At 33.5% G+C, this 17,452-nt stretch overlaps 1 protein-coding gene across 1 annotated transcript in view; it reads left to right on the forward strand.

The window, feature by feature from the left end:
* The first annotated feature begins 5,665 nt into the window (after positions 1 to 5,665).
* The window catches only part of LOC144371340 (uncharacterized), an 813,068-nt gene continuing 801,281 nt past the window's right edge, over positions 5,666 to 17,452 (forward strand). Inside the window, 3 exon segments of the mRNA XM_078033706.1 lie at positions 5,666 to 5,745; positions 8,741 to 9,959; positions 9,961 to 10,378. Coding sequence (XP_077889832.1) covers positions 5,669 to 5,745; positions 8,741 to 9,959; positions 9,961 to 10,378 — 1,714 coding nt within the window. The 5' untranslated portion in view covers positions 5,666 to 5,668.

The raw sequence follows: 17,452 nt of genomic DNA on the forward strand, positions 1-17,452 counted from the left end.
GAGATCTGTAAAAACCTACTCTTTATTGGTGAGCTTAAATTTCATTCAGGATTTTTAATTAAAAAACAATATTTATTTTTTTAACTTTATAGAGTATCTTATGGTAGCATCTATTCTGCATTAATAAGTTTGTTTCTTGTTTTTAGTACAAAGATTGGGTATTTGTTTATGTAGACAAAAATGTTAAAGATTTTTTTTCTTTTTAGGTGTAACTTATCTTTTCTAAGTACTGATTACAATGTAGAGAATGAAAATGGTTTCTAAGTATTTTAGTGTTTTTGTCTAGGAAAAAACATATTTGAGAAAATAATTTTGTAAACTCTTATTGGATATTTTCTCTTTCTTTTTTTCCTAATGAGTGTAACATTAAAAGACGTCTTTAGTTACCAAGAAAATAACAAAATGTGACATATTCCATCAAAAAAAAGTATTGATGTCTCTATGTAATCCTTTGTCACCACTTGGTTTCCAATGAAATAACCTTGGGATTTGAAGAGAAAAGTGACAGTAGACATATCAAATTGGGTAGAAATCAATGAAGCAAAAAATAGAGATAAGAGGCGCAAAAATAAAGAGAAATTTACATTTAAAAATGTTAATTAATAAGCTAAAATCTGACAGAAAATATTTTTTCAAACCTAGGTTTGTTTCAGTTCCAATCATTAAAGAGCATTTCATACTCTCTGTTTACCATGCATATCAATTATTTAAGCTCCTTCCTGTTCTTCCCTGATCTCCCTACATTTCAATTAACAAAATATTGTAGGAAAATCAAAAGAAGAAGGGCTGGGGATGTGGCCCAAGTGGTAGCTCAGTTTCCTGGCAGGCATGCAGCCTGGGTTTGATTTTCAGCAACACATACGAACAAAGATGTGGTGTCCACTGAAAAAAATAAATATTAAAATTCTCTCTCTCTCTCTCTCTCTCTCTCTCTCTCTTTCCCCCACTCTCTCTCTCTCTCACTCTCTCTCCCCCACTCTCTTTTTTTTTTAAAAAAAAAGAAAATCAAAAGAAGACACAGATAAGTGACAGGAAATGTGGCATAGTGACAGAGAGGCCAAACTGCCAAGCTTTATTTATATCAACAGGTTAATTTAGGTCATTGGCATCACTAGTACACACTGTTCACTTTATTACTAGGCAGATTACAAACTTAGCAACATTATGCAGCTTATATATCAGTTATATACTAAGTTGCAATGTGCAGTGTTAGGAGTTTTGAGTAGCTCTCAAGAAAGTCCATTGTATAAACTTACTGTTTTGTGGACAGATTTAGACTCAGTGAACCATTGTGCTTGTCTAAAAAGAGAGTTTCTTTATTCCAAGGAGTTGTGTGCCAGAGATTATGTTTCAGGCTGATAATACTCTAGTGCAGAGCCTTTTCAAGCAGGGCACTGCCATAGCAGCTTTACATTGCACATGTATTTAATTACTTGACTAGTTCCTAGGGAAAATTGCAGGGCATTCTAAGGCGGAGAAACAAACTCTTGTCCTACCTACAAACTATTTCACAATGACTGTGAGGATATGCATAACTTGGCATTTATTTGCATTTGGAGGCTCCCTATAAAATCTGCTTATTTCCAAATATCTCTAGGCAAACCATTGTAAGGTATTAATATTACAGGAGAGTTTCTTTAATATAATTTAAATATTTATTCATTCAAATTTTTCTCATCAGAACTTTATATGAATGCTTATATTGAATATTCTGTAAAGTTTTTCTACCATGTAATGAATAGCAGTATTTCACAATACCTACACCTAGTGGAAATGTAAGTATAGCTTATCAATGTGGTTTAAAGAAGAATTTTTAGGGCTTGGGCTGTAGTTTAGTGGCAGAGGGCTTGCCTCACACATGTGAGGTATTGTGTTTTATCTTTAGCACTACCTAAAAATAAATGGATGAAATAAATGCATTCTATCCATCTATCACTACAAAAATTAAAAGAAAGATTTCTATTGTAATACAATTATTCATAATATTGTAGGTAACATTTCTCTAATTCTTGTGTCTTTTTTGAATCTCATTCTTTAGAGACCTTCAGTGTTGTTCATTATGTTTTCTCACATTAGTGATACTGTTTTTGTTTTCATATCTATATGTAATAATTGAATAGAAATTATCATGACGTCACTTTAGGACAACATTAGGTAAAATTAAACTGCATGTGACCCATATGCCAATATTCAATAAAGTTTTCTATGCTTTTACTTACAAGTAAAAATATTACCCCTGTTTTATATATGATTGTATATTGCCTTGATTATTTACTCTGCTTTTGTGCTTAATCATGTAATATATCTAAAGTTTGTTTTATATATAAACATACATATACACACACACACAAACACATACACATACACATACATATACAGCTGATTGAACGCAGAGGTTCTTGTAATATTGAACTACATCATCACCCCCTTTTGACTTTTAGTTTGAAATAGACTCTTGCTAAGTGGCAAAAATTGGAATTGTATTTCCATGTTTCAGCCTTCCAAGTAGCTAGAATTAATGGCATATTCATCATCTCTACATATATAAATCTGTTCTTTTGTCTAGGAGTAAGACATTAGCTTTTTAAATGTACCATAAAGATGTTTACAATTCTTTTATCTTTTATATATTTGTCAAATATGTAATTGTGGTCAAAAGTGTATATCTTTGCTGAACTTATTATCTTATATATTTTAAATTTACTGGTTAGTTCTGTTCATTTAAATTTTTTTGTAACATTTTTTTTCTAGAAAATTTGTATCACATTTTTTCTTCAAACAAGTTCTCCTTTTTCTTACTTTTTCATCCCTAATGCCATTCTTTTTGGTCTTTATATTTGGCTACAGTAAATATCTCTCAGAAGTAGAATTACCTGGTATTTTTTTGGTGAGGGGGTGTGAATTACTATTTTAATTAATATACTCTCCTGAATGTTGATCATTATAGATATTATATAATTTATTATCTTTGAAAAGATTTCTAACTTTTTCATTCCAAATTGCCTTCATGTAGTCATTTGAAATGATATTTGATTTACTTGCCACATTGGTCTCTTTTGAATGTTATTTAATGAGAATAGGTCTGTAAATATATTTTGATTTGACCATCAAGTTGAGGGCTAATTGATATACTTTCAATTTTATTACCCATGGCTTTCTCATTTAACCTCATTCCATTGAATATTGTAGCTTTTATTATTTTATATCAGGAATTACTATTGAAATTTTTTTAGTATGTATAGTTATTGATGTACCAAGAATATTCTAAAGAATTGTTCAAATAACTTATTTTGTTTACACAAAAATAATATTGATTGTTTGGTATTACATAGTCTTCTTAGATTTTTGGGGGTGCTACTGGCCTTTTTTTTTTTAAGAACAGGTGCTTAACCACTGAGCCACATCAACAGCTCTTTTTGGGGAAGTGTACTGGGGATTGACCTCAGGGGCACTTGTCCACAAGCTACATCTAAAGCCCCATTTTTTAATTTTACATAGAATCATGGTCTCCTTGATTTGCTTAGCACCTTGCTGTTTATGAGGCTGGCTTTTAACTCACAATCCTGCTGTTTCAGTCTCCCAAGCTTCTTGAATTACAGGTGTATATTACTGTGCCTAGCTGGCAGCTGTTTTTATATTTTATTTTGTGACAGTACCTAGGTAATTTGCTTAGGGCCTTGCTTAATTGCTGAATGTGGCTTTAAACTCATATTCATAAATTTTGAATATCACTTTCACTTTTGCTTTCCAACTTACTATTTTATGTTACAAAGCAACTTCAATATTTTAATATATTTAACATTTGTTTTGTATTTTTAACCTGATGTCTTTGGAACAATATTTCATACACTATAAAGAAGATTGCCTCTGTAAACCTAATTAGTTTTTAATGCTTTTTGAAGTATTTTTATTCCCTGAGTACTAATGCAATGATTTTTTTTTTATTTACATCAACTGGGGATAGATGTATCCTACTATTATTGTGTTGCTTTTTATGCTGTTGAATTTTTTTCTGTGATTTCTTTCTATATATAAAAAACATGATTGGAGTTACAAATATTTTGACTATGATTGTATTCCAGTGATTAGTCATATTTATCTTTATATGATATTGTACTTTGTCTCTCACTTATGTAAGTATCATAACCTTTGCAATTTTGAGTGTAATATTTGTTATATCTTTTTGTTTTTAGACTTTTGTGACCTTATATCTTAAGAAAACATTATGTAGATTTGCATCTGACATAGTTAATATATTTTTAGGTTTAATCTTGTTAATCACATTGTTTTCTGTTTAGTTTTTTACAAATTAGCTTATTTCTACTTAAATTTCTGATGAGAAAGAACTTATTTCTGTAGATTTCAAATTTTGTTGATTTTATATAAATTTTTCTACTATGAGAAAAACTGCCTTAATTTGTATTTCATAGATTTTATAGTGATTATTTTATTTTATTACCTTCAATGTTTATTTGATCATTACTTTTGAATTAAATAAAAGTATATAGGATCTCACTGAGGTGCTTAGTGCCTCACCATTGCTGAGTCTGTCTTTGAACTTATAGTGCTCCTGCATCAGTCTCCCCAGATACTGGGATTACAGTCATGTACCACATCTTCCAGCAGTACCTGTGTATTTTAATTAATTCTAGCCTTTGATATATTTTCTTCCTCAAATTTCTAATTTATGAGACTGTGTGTGTGGGGTGGGGGGACGTGCTGGGGATTAAGCCCATTCTTTTGCATGTGAGGCAAGAATTAAAACATGTGACCTGTGTCCCCAGCCTGAGACATGGTTTTTAAAAGAATATTTTTAGTATATAATTTCTAACTTTTTCTTGCTATTTTTTCTAATTTTTTTTTCAATTTTCTACATTGATATTTAGTTCATTAAATACATTTCAGGTGGTTTTCTGGCATTACTTATATAATTAACAACATCAATTTTTGAACTCTCAATTACTAGTATTACATTGTTTGTTTGCTTGAGTTTATTATACTTTTTATTGTGTGAGCTATTATTTTCATTCGGATATTTCTATTCAAAATCTGTTCAATTAGATCATTATAGTCATTTCGGAAAATATTTGGAAGTTACGAAGTAAACAAAAAAAAAAGGTGATGTGCAATGATATATAAATTTAATTGCACATAACTGGAAAGCTGAGACAGTGGAATGCCAGTTTAAAATAAATTTCATCATCTTTTTAATAAACTGTCTTTAAAAAAAAGTATATAGATATAGATATGGAGAAATGCCTGTGGATCTAGTTTGGTGATAGAATACCCCTGTGTTCTCTTATGAAATAATCCCCCCAAAGATAAAAATATAAATAAACAAATAAGAGATATTCATTTCCTGAAACACTTGAGTCACAGGTGGATTCTGAATATGTTGAAGTGAAGGGCTATAATTTGACATTGTTGTAGTAATATTAGTCAGTTTGCATTTTGTCCTCATCTGTGGTGCTATAATTTCTTAAGATAATTTTCAAAATTTTCAAGGTTTTTGTCATCATGTTGTAGTAAATTCTATGTATTTCTTGAGTAATAATCACCTTGAATCATACTGTTCTGTGGCTATTCCCCCCCACTTTGATAAAGTTTTACATAATTGCAGAGTTATTCACAATAGTAAGTGAAATAACTTTTTATTATTTTTTTAGGTATGTCTTCTAATCAAAACCAAGAATTTTTAGGGGAGCAAGAAATACAATATTTTTTGCAAAACTTGAAAAAGCAAAGGTATGGAAAGCAGGACAGTTAATACTTGGTTTTAAACAAGAAATTGAAATTGAAAAAGAGGGAAGTTCAGAAAATTTGTCTTAATGAATGGAAAAAAAAACATGAAAATTATTTATTCAAAAAATTACAAGTTCATCAGGTTATATTATTACAAAAATCTCAGAAGACTGACTGCTCATCTAGTGCCATTCAGTTTTTCTTTCATTAAAACTTTAAATTACACTATTGTAATTGTAAAAGTTTTACTACTCAGTATTTTTTGTAAAACCACTTGCAATACACAATATTTTAAATTGCAAAAACATGTATCAAATTACATTTACACAATGTTTACAGGGCAATATGAAGCAGTCTCTTAAAAATACCTTTAGGATAATAAAGACTCAACCAGTTTTGTCAGCTTTAGAAATAGGATTAGAATAGAAATAGGCATTTTAATGAAAAAAAAACTGAAAAAGTTATAAAATGCTTATAGTCAGTTATGTTTTTAAAACTTTTAATAATCTCTACATAAGCGCAGGTTAGAGGAAAGTGTACAGATTATTAATTTAAAGTTGCAGCATTCTAATCTGTCTTTTTTATGAAGTAATAAAAAGAGATTTTCTACACAGTATAGAAAAATTGTCTAATTTAAACACATGCATACTATTTCTACTTAAAAGAAATACATGCAGATTAAGGAAATGCTGAAACAAGCCTTAGTAAGACATCTCTGTTTAAAAGAACAATTCAATAATTAAATGTGCTTACAATGAAAGTTTGGTAGGTATTGCATTTAAATGCAATAATTAAGCAAAAAATAAAAAGAAGAGAAGCAGTTGAATCTTTCTAAAACACATCAAATAAGCATATAGCTCATCTGTCATGTATGACAATCCAAACACAGGAATGTCCCAGGAACTTTTAGCACAGTCTCCCAGAAAGACCACAGCCAAAATGTCTTGCAGGAATCACACCCCAGAAGCAGACATGAGGGTCTTGTGAGAATTGTGGAAGGCTTCTGACACTCTTCTGGGATCTTGCTAAGAGGTATAAAACAAGCCTGAGATAGAAGTAGTAGGGATGGTGTGGGGCAAATGAAGAACAATGAAGGGCTTAAGCTAATAATTGTATAACCCTTTGAGAAAAGTAAAGCAGCCACAGTGGTGATTTAAGACAACCTTTAAATGAGGAATGGCTTACCATTAAACTTCTCCTCTGTAAAAAAAAAAAAAAAAGATCTATAATGTCTTTGTCATTTAATGATTCTGTCTACCATTGCAGACGCCCACTTTTGTAGAACCTTCTCCCCGAAACTTGATACTTTGAGTCAAAGGTGCTTGTAAATATTTGTTTATAATTTTAATTCAAATTGAAGCAGTCTTTGTGTAGTTACCAATGTATTTATGGCTCATAAGTTAGCATAATTACTCTATGTCATGGGACATCAAGCATCCCACCTGAGTAATTTCTTTTTTGGAAGGTGATGAGCCATCTGAAAAAAAATATATATATATATCTGAAATAATTAGTAAAGGAATATAAGACCAGGCAAAAACTTAAGTTAAAAGCGATAAAACATCTTATAGATTCTCTAGACCACATAAGTTCTGAAAAACAATTGCTAGATAATTTTTCCAGTTCTTTATTTAAGGGAGTGTGCATCAAAGTAGGAATAAGATTTCAAGAGGAAGAGTCTTTCTTGCGACAGGTTCATTGGCATTCTGACATGTCTCACCCATCTCTGTCATGCTAAGTGGCTATATGGCTCCAATGGATGATACCATCTCCAATGCCATGCTTAATTTAGACAAAACTAGGTAGTATATACCATGTACTGGATAGTCTCAAACCAGCTGGATTTCAACTGTGAGTTCCTAGATACCAGACTTTTTACCTAAAGGCTTCCATGCTTTTTTTTTTTTTTAATTTCATGCACAGTTTATAGATATCTTTCAGCAGCTCCATCTGACATACACTGCTTCATCTTTCATATCAACAGCGATATTCACCAGACTCCAAGTGAATATCCCAAAAAATCTATGCATTTTTGTGGTTTTGGTTGAAATGAGAAAAACTTTCTTAATGTGAGAAACAGAGACTTCCTGGATCCTATACAAGTCCCTAATGAACTAAATCCTGTTGCCATTAGATTTTTCTGAGGCCCTAGCACTACTTATCTGTGCATCTCAAGGAATATGTTTTCAACAAATCAAAAGTATTCTCTAACTTATTTCAATAAGCTAGTTACATAGAAAGAATTTTAAAAACACCCTCAGTGATAGATATTTTTGCTGGAAAGCTGAGCAGCCAAGCTCAGATGAAATTTGCTCTTTGGCTTAATGAAGAATGCTCTGGCACATCAGGGCAATAATATATCCCAGTACCTGCAGGATTCCCCACAAATTAAAACTAGACAATAGTGTGTTGGAGGAAAGGTGGAACTGTAGGGATGTGGGGCATTGGCTAAGCTGGAGAGAGACAAGAACACATTTGGCAGTCACATTTGAGGACCTGTGTGTTCTTTTAAACATTTTTGAACAGCATTTGTAATTATACTGTTTCTCTAAAAAATGAAAAATTTGCAATGGAGTCTATTTCATGCTTTAGTTAGTCACTGGGATAATTTAAAATTCACCATTGAGTAAATATACACAAATATTTATTTAGACAAGATAGAATAAAAAGAAGGAGAAGAAGAAATTTCTGAGTTTTAGTAGTCTCTCTGACTATTACTTTACAAAAATGATGAAATAAACAGTTTCTCCTTGTGGCAATGCATGAAATTATAATGATTGTGGGAGTATTTGTACTTACCTAATATTGCTTAATTTAAAAGTAGAAAGAATTTTGAAAACACCCTCATTGATACTCAGAGAGACCTATATTTATGATAAATCTTTTAGGACCTGTAGATAGTCTCTACCCTAGGTAATTTGCAGCATAATAGATTTGGTGTAAAACAATGTAAATTCTGTGAAAGTCATTAAAATTTTCTTCTTTTTTTAAATCCTAGAAATCACCCATGTGATCGTTTAAAAGAGCTTTACAATGAGAAAAGTGAAAAAGTTTTTAATCCATACCCAAAATTTATTTATCCAAGCTTTTATAATCAAAAGACAAATTATAGCTATAAGGTATGTGAAATCATTTTTAATAAAACTACAAGAATTTCTGACCTCCAGAGAATTAATAGTGGTGGGAAGCTCTACAAGTTAAAAAAATATGTAAAAGCATGTAAAAATTCCTCAGTTCTTTATGAGAGCTGTGATAAATCCTCCATAAGTAAAGAATGTGAAAAATATTTTACTCAAATTCTATGTGTTACTAAAAACAATAGGCTTTACAATGGAGATAAACCTTACAAATTGAAGAAATGTGAAAATGTATTTAAGTGTTGCTCAAACCTCTTTAAACACTACAGTAATCATACTGGAGAGAAAATCTGGAAATGTAAAGAAAGTGTCAAAGCTTTTAATAAAAAATCACACCTTCCTGAACACCAGAAAATTTATACTGGAGAAAATCCATACAAATGTAAAGAATGTGGCAAAGCTTTTAAGAAAAAATCATGCCTTATTCGACACCAGAAAATTCATACTGGAGAAAAGCCATACAAATGTAAAGAATGTGAAAAAGCTTTTAATCAAAAATTATGCCTGACTGAACACCAGAGAGTTTATACTGGAGAAAAGCCATACAAATGCAAAGAATGTGTCAAAGCCTTTAATACAAAATCACACCTGACTGAACACCAGAGAGTTCATACTGGAGAAAAGCCATACAAGTGTAAAGAATGTGGCAAAGCTTTTAATCAAAAATCAAAACTTACTCAACACCAGAGAATTCATACTGGAGAAAAGCCATACAAATGTGAAGAATGTGGCAAAGCTTTTAATAAAAAATCAAAACTTACTCAACACCAGAGAATTCATACTGGAGAAAAGCCATACAAATGTGAAGAATGTGGCAAAGCTTTTAATAAAAAATCATGCCTTACTCAACACCAGAGAATTCATAGTACAGAAAAGCCCTACAAATGTAAAGAATGTGAAAAAGCTTTTAATCAAAAATCACACCTGACTGAACACCAGAGTGTTCATACTGGAGAAAAGCCATACAAATGTAAAAATTGTGGCAATGCTTTTAACCAAAAATCAAAACTTACTCGACACCAGAGAGTTCATACTGGAGAAAAGCCATACAAATGTAAAGAATGTGGCAAAGCTTTTAATAAAAAAATCAAACCTTACTCGACACCAGAGAGTTCATACTGGAGAAAAGCCATACAAATGTGAAGAATGTGGCAAAGCTTTTAGTAAAAAATCAAACCTTACTCAACACCAGAGATATCATACAGGAGAAAAGCCATACAAATGCAAAGAATGTGGCAAAGCTTTTAATATAAAATCAAAACTTACTCAACACCAGAGAATTCATACTGGAGAAAAGCCACACAAATGTGAAGAATGTGGCAAATCTTTTAATAAAAAATCAAAACTTACTCAACACCAGAGAATTCATACTGGAGAAAAGCCATACAAATGTGAAGAATGTGGCAAAGCTTTTAATCAAAAATCACACCTTACTCGACACCGGAGGCTTCATAGTGGAAAAATGCCATAGAAATGTAAAGAATGTGGCAAAGCTTTTAATAAAAAATCATGCCTTACTCAACACCAGAGAATTTATAGTAGGGAGAAACCATACAAATATCTATAATTTAGCAAAGCTTCTAATTGAAGGTCACTCTTTAGTCAACACCAGAGACTTCTTATGGGAGAAAAGCCATACAAATTTGAGATTGTGGCAAAGATTAATCAAATATAACTTATTTGACATCAGAGAATTAATATTAGAAAAAAGCCATACAAGTTTAAAGAATTTGGCAAAGCTCTTTATCAAAGATTACACATTTCTCCACACCAGAGAATTCATACTGGGGAGAAAACATACAAATGCAAAGAATGTGGGAAAGCTATTCTATTAGAAAAAGTATTGTTTTTCACCAAATATTCATACTGGGTAAGAACCATATAAATGTTAAGAATGTGGCAAATTTTAAGTATGCTTCTAGTGTTAACAAGAAACAGATCATTCATACTTGTAACAATTCTCACAAATCCATAGACTGTAAAAGTCTTTTCCTGTAAGATCAAACCTCATTGGTCACCAGAAACTTCATACTGGGAAGAATAATTACAATTTTCCAGAGATAGCTCCACAGCACTGACTCCCCAGAAAATTCCAACCCTTGCCCAACTGACCATTATTCATTAGCCAGTGGAAGTCAGCAGGAAGCATGATTGGATCCTCCGGCTTCTTTCCTTCTGTGAACCTCTCTAGGTTCAACTGTCATTTCCTCCGTTTCTCTGTATTGGTTGAATTCAAATCATCTTTTTTTTTTTTTCAAAAGCTATATTTGGACTTAAAGGCCTATTTGTACCAAACCAACACATTAATAAAATTATCTTATGCCTGAAGTCTATGATCACATCAATATTTTTCCCATAATCTCAGCTGGACAGAATGGTCCTATGTCAATGTCTTATTTATTAGTTTTATTTTATTCTTCTAAAGTTCAAGAGTCTAATAGACCACCATACAATAATCATGGGAGACTTCAACACACTCCTCTCACCACTGGACAGATCTTCCAAACAAAAGTTGAATAAGGAAACTATAGAACTCAATAACACAATTAATAACCTAGACTTAATTGACATATATAGAATATACAACCCAACATCAAGCAGTTACACTTTTTTCTCAGCAGCACATGGATGCTTCCCAAAAATAGATCCTGTATTATGTCACAGGGCAACTCTTAGACAATATAAAGGAGTAGAGATAATACCATGCATCTTATCTGATCATAATGGAATGAAACAAAAAATTAACGATAAAAGAAGGAAGGAAAAATCATGCATCACTTGGAGATTGAACAATAGGTTACTGAATGATCAATGGGTTATAGAAGACATCAAGGAGGAAATTAAAAAATTCTTAGAGATAAATGAAAAAACAGACACAACATATTGGAATCTATGGGACACATTGAAAGCAGTTTTAAGGAAAATTCATTGCTTGGAGTTCATTCCTTAAAAAAGGAAAAAACCAACAAATAAATGATCTCATACTTCATCTCAAAATCCTAGAAAAAGAAGAACAAAACAACAGCAAAAGAAATAGAAGGAAAGAAATAATTAAAATCAGAGCTGAAATTAATGAAATCAAAACAAAAGAAATAATTGAGAAAACTGACAAAACTAAAAGTTGGTTCTTTGAAAAAATAAATAAAATTGACAGACCCTTAGCCATGCTAACAAAGAGAAGAGAGAGAATTCAAATTACTAGCATACAGGATGAAAAAGGCAATATCACAACAGACACTTCAGAAATACAGAAGATAATCAGAAATTATTTTCAATCCTTATACTCCAATAAAATAGAAGATAGTGAATGCATTCAGAAATTTTTTAAGTCATATGATCTGCCCAGATTGAGTCAGGAGGATATAGACAACATAAACAGACCAATATAAATTGAGGAAATAGAAGAAACCATCAAAAGACTTCCAACTAAGAAAAGCCCAGGACCAGATGGGTATACAGCAGAATTTTACAAAACCTTTAAAGAGGAACTAATACCAATACTTTTCAACTATTTCAGGAAATAGAAAAAGAGGAAAAACTTCCAAATTCATTCTACGAGGCCAACATCACCCTAATTTCTAAACCAGACAAAGACACTTCAAAGAAAGAAAACTACAGACCAATATCTCTAATGAACCTAGAGGCAAAAATCCTCAATAAAATTCTGGCGAATCAGATTCTCAAACATAAAAAAAAATTGTGCACCATGATCAAGTAGGATTCATCCCTGGGATGCAAGGCTGGTTCAATATACAGAAATTAATAAATGTTATTCACCACATCAATAGACTTAAAAATAAGAACAATATGATCATTTCGATAGATGCAGAAAAATTACTCGACAAAGTACAGCATCTCTTTATGTTCAAAACTCTAGAAAAACTAGGGATAACAGGAACATACCTCAACATTGTAAAAGCAATCTATGCTAAGCCTCAGGCTAGCATCATTCTGAATGGAGGAAAATTGAAGGAATTTCCTCTAAAATCGGGAACAAGACAGAGATGCCCTCTCTCACCACTTCTGTTCAACATAGTTCTCGAAACACTGACCAGAGAAATTAGACAAACAAAAGAAATTAAAGGCATTAAAATAGGAAAAGAACTTAAATTATCACTATTTGTGGATGACATGATTCTATACCTAGCAGACCCAATAGGGTCTACAAAGACACCATTAGAGCTAATAAATGAATTTAGCAAAGTGGCAGGATATAAAATCAATACGCATAAATCAAAGGCATTCCTGTATATCAGCGACAAATCCTCTGAAGTGGAAATGAGGAAAAACACTCAATTCACAATATCCTCAAAAAAAAAAAAATAAAATACTTGGGAATCAACCTAACAAAAGAGGTGAAAGACTTATACAATGAAAACTACAGAACCCTAAAGAGAGAAATAGAAGAAGATCTTAGAAGATGGAAAAATATACCCTGTTCATGGATAGGCAGAACTAACATCATCAAAATGGTGATATTACCAAAAGTTCTCTATAGGTTTAATGCAATGCCAATCCAAATCCCAACGGCATTTCTTGTAGAAATAGAGAAAGCAATCATGAAATTCATATGGAAAAATAAAAGATCCAGAGTAGCAAAAACAATGCTAAGCAAGAAGTGTGAACCAGACTTTAAACTGTACTACAGAGCAATAGTAACAAAAACAGCATGGTACTGGTACAAAAACAGGCGGGTGGACCAATGGTACAGAATTGAGGACACAGAAACTAATCCACAAAACTACAATTATATTTGATAAAGGGGCTAAAAGCATGCAATGGAGGAAGGATAGCATCTTCAACAAATGGTGCTGGGAAAACTGAAAATCCATATGCATCAAAATGAAACTGAATCCCTTTCTCTAGCCATGCACAAAAGTTAACTCAAAATTAATCAAGGAGCTTGATATCAAATCAGAAACTCTGTGTCTGATAGAAGAAAAAGTTTGCTGCGATCTACATACTGTGGGGTCGGGCTCCAAATTCCTCAATAGGACACCCAAGCACAAGAGTTTATAACTAGAATCAACAAATGGGACTTACTCAAACTAAAAAGTTTTTTCTCAGCAAAAGAAACAATAAGAGAGATAAATAGTGAGCCTACATCCTGGGAACAAATTTTTACTCCTCACACTTCAGATAGAGCCCTAATATCCAGAGTATACAAAGAACTCAAAAAATTAGACAATAAGATAACAAATAATCCAATCAACAAATGGGCCAAGGACCTGAACAGACACTTCTCAGAGGAGGACATACAATCAATCAACAAGTACATGAAAAAATGCTCAACATCGCTAGGAGTCAGAGAAATGCAAATCAAAACCACCCTAAGATACCATCTCACTCCAGTAAGATTGGCAGCCATTAGGAAGTCAAACAACAAGTGCTGGCGAGGATGTGGGGAAAAGGGTACACTAGTTCATTGTTGGTGGGACTGCAAATTAGTGCAGCCAATTTGGAAAGCAGTATGGAAATTTCTTGGAAAGCTGGGAATGGAACTATCATTTGACCCAGCTATTCCCCTTCTCAGTCTATTTCCTAAAGACCTAAAAAGAGGATGCTACAGGGACACTGCTACATCGATGTTCATAGCAGCACAATGCACAATAGCAAGACTGTGGAACCAACCTAGATGCCCTTAAATAAATGAATGGATAAAAAAAATGTGGCATTTATACACAATGGAGTATTATTCTGCATTAAAAAATGACAAAATCATAGAATTTGGAGGGAAATGGATGGCATTAGAGCAGATTATGCTAAGTAAAGCCAGCCAATCAATAAAAAAAATGGCAAATGTCTTCTTTGATATAAGGAGAGTAACTAAGAACAGAGTAGGGATTTAGAGTATGAGAAGATTAACCTTAAACAGGGATGAGAGGTGGGAGGGAAAGTGTGAGAGAAGGGAAATTGCATGGAAATGGAAGAAGACCCTCAGGGTTATAGAAAATTACATACAAGAGGAAGTGAGGGGAAACGGAAAAATAATACAAGGGGGAGAAATGAATTACAGTAGAGGGGTAGAGAGAGAAGAGGGGAGGGGAGGGGAGCGGAGGGGGATAGGAAAGGCAGCAGAATATAACAGACACTAGTATGGCAATATGTAAATCAATGGAAGTGTTACTGATGTGATTCTGCAATCTGTATATGGGGTAAAAATGGGAGTTCATAACCCACTTGAATCAAAGTGTGAAATATGATATGTCAAGAACTATGTAATGTTTTGAACAACCAACAATAAAAAAAAAAGAAATATTATGCCTTTTTCAAAACCAGAGAACTCATACTGGCAGTGGTTACACCCAGTGGAAATTGGGCATTCTAGAGGCAGTTTTATTTTCAAGTAGGGAATAGGATTACTAAACATTATCATGATGGGCAAGCCTCTTACCAAAAACAAGCCTTTGGTCTCTAAGTTTTACCATGCTGAGGCTCAGGGTAGATCATACATGCTGAAAAAAAAAACTGTTATTTTTCTAATTTATTTTTTCTCCCAGTGCTTTAAGCACAATGATTGTCTCCCAGTAGTGAGGAAGGGAGGAAAGAAACAAGAGAGGGAGCAGAAGGAGAGACACAGCATATTATCAGAAGAAACCTAAAGCCTTCAGGCAGGAGAATTATTAATTTGGGCCTGATTGTGGTGCTACTAACACTGTCAAAGAGTTCTACCAATCTTACCAAACTTACCAGTCTTGGGTCACTTGTCAGTATCAAGCCAGATGCCCCTACTTGAACAACAGGCAAGATTCTTTCTTAGCAGAAACACCATTGAGTAAGCAGTCTTTTCACCTCTTCTTTTCCAAAAATGAATAGTGAGTCATTGAGGACTTCACCTGCATTCTTGTGCACGTGCGCGTGCACACACACACACACACACACACACACACACACAAATTAATATTCAGGCTATCAGAATCTGCAACCCCATGCTGGAGCTGGTGACCTGGGACGTTATCTTGCCATCTCCAAGAAAAACCTTTGACTTCTGATCCTGCACATTCCAGAATTTTCTGTGCAGTGTTTCACTTTCCCTTTCCAAGATGCCATCTGAGATAAAAAAGCTAGAGTGAGATTCAAAGCCTTTTCACTGCCATCTTCTCTGTATCTGAGTAGTCTTTCCTTGTCCCATACATCCTGAGTTTGTGCCAGGCAGTTATCAGCTGGTATCAAACTGAGGATAAAAAGACAGAGGAGAGATTGTTGAAAGGCATCAGAATTCTCTGCTCTTCTGGCTCACTGAAAGATGCTCTATTAAAATAAAGAGTCCTGTTGCTCTGCAGTCACTCACAAGGCTGCATAGGGTCCATTAAGCAAAAAAAAAAAAAAAAAGATTACAAACACAGTTCCTTGCCTGAGGGAGCAGAGAGCAAGCCTCTAGCAGAACCTACAGAGTCATTTTCTTCCTTTTTTTCTGGAAATACAAAGTACTTGTGTTACCAAGGCCTTTTACAGTTGTGACTCTCTTCTTTGAAAATGGGGCTTTGCTTACCATCAAGGGGATAAATTCTTAAACTGTTTATGTGTGTGTGTGTATTTTGGAGGCAGAAGAAGTTACTGTGGATTTAACTCAAGAGCATTTTACAGCTATTCTACTATACCTGAAGAAGATCCCTAGATGTGTCTTCGAAATTTTACTATGAGCCAGGATCTCACTAAATTGTTCATGCTGAAATTGAACTTACAATCCACCAGCTGCAGTCCCTTGAATCACTTGATTTTTAGGCATGGACCACCTCACCCAGGCATGCATCACTTCACCCAGTCATGACCTTCTGGAGAGAGGTAGTTTTTAGAAATAGTCAGACATCTTCCCAAGTTGTTCATGTCAAAATTAACTAATATAATTATCATACTACCAATATCCTTGTAATTTTGCTCCCAGCATCCAAAGTCAGTCTTTGTGTGATATAATAATGGCATGTCCAGTTACCAGAATAACAGAGATGGCTCATGCCCCCTAAAGCTCACTGAAAATATAATAACCCTAAATCTACTTATGCTGTATCACCTTTTCTTCCTGTGCAAATAGAAGAAAGTCTCTTTTACATGTTCTCCATCACCTCCCACACCCCTATCTCCTGACCAACCCTGGAACTTCACAAATGGCTCTTCACTACTGCTTATAGAAAGCTGTAGCTCTCTGTGACAGTGCATGTGTTCATGTGCATCTCCTATATATGATTAAAACAAACTCTAAGGACTCTTACAACAATGGCAAATCTATAAACCTCCTCAAAATGGCCAGAACAACTGCATCTGTAACCTGTACCACTTAGACTTGGTCATAGGGAGGCACCGAAGCCCTGCTTTCTGTTAGGCTTTTCCCACCTTAGTGCTGGGGAACACAAAAGGCTTTCAGAGGTGGGAGGAAAGGAAGTGCTCTGCACCTGGAATGTGGGAATTGTGCAGGCACTATTCCTGTTGCATACAGTCTCTTCCAGCATTGTTGTAAATGTGGGTTGCAGAAGAGGTACATTAGCAGATAATGTCCACAATAGTCTGGAGTAGAGCTAGGCTTAGATTCAAATTGGAGATATTTTTTCACCTTCTCAGTTACCCTCCTTATAAAC

Source organism: Ictidomys tridecemlineatus, chromosome 16, assembly GCF_052094955.1.
Source record: "Ictidomys tridecemlineatus isolate mIctTri1 chromosome 16, mIctTri1.hap1, whole genome shotgun sequence".
Classification (NCBI taxonomy): Eukaryota; Metazoa; Chordata; class Mammalia; order Rodentia; family Sciuridae; genus Ictidomys; species Ictidomys tridecemlineatus.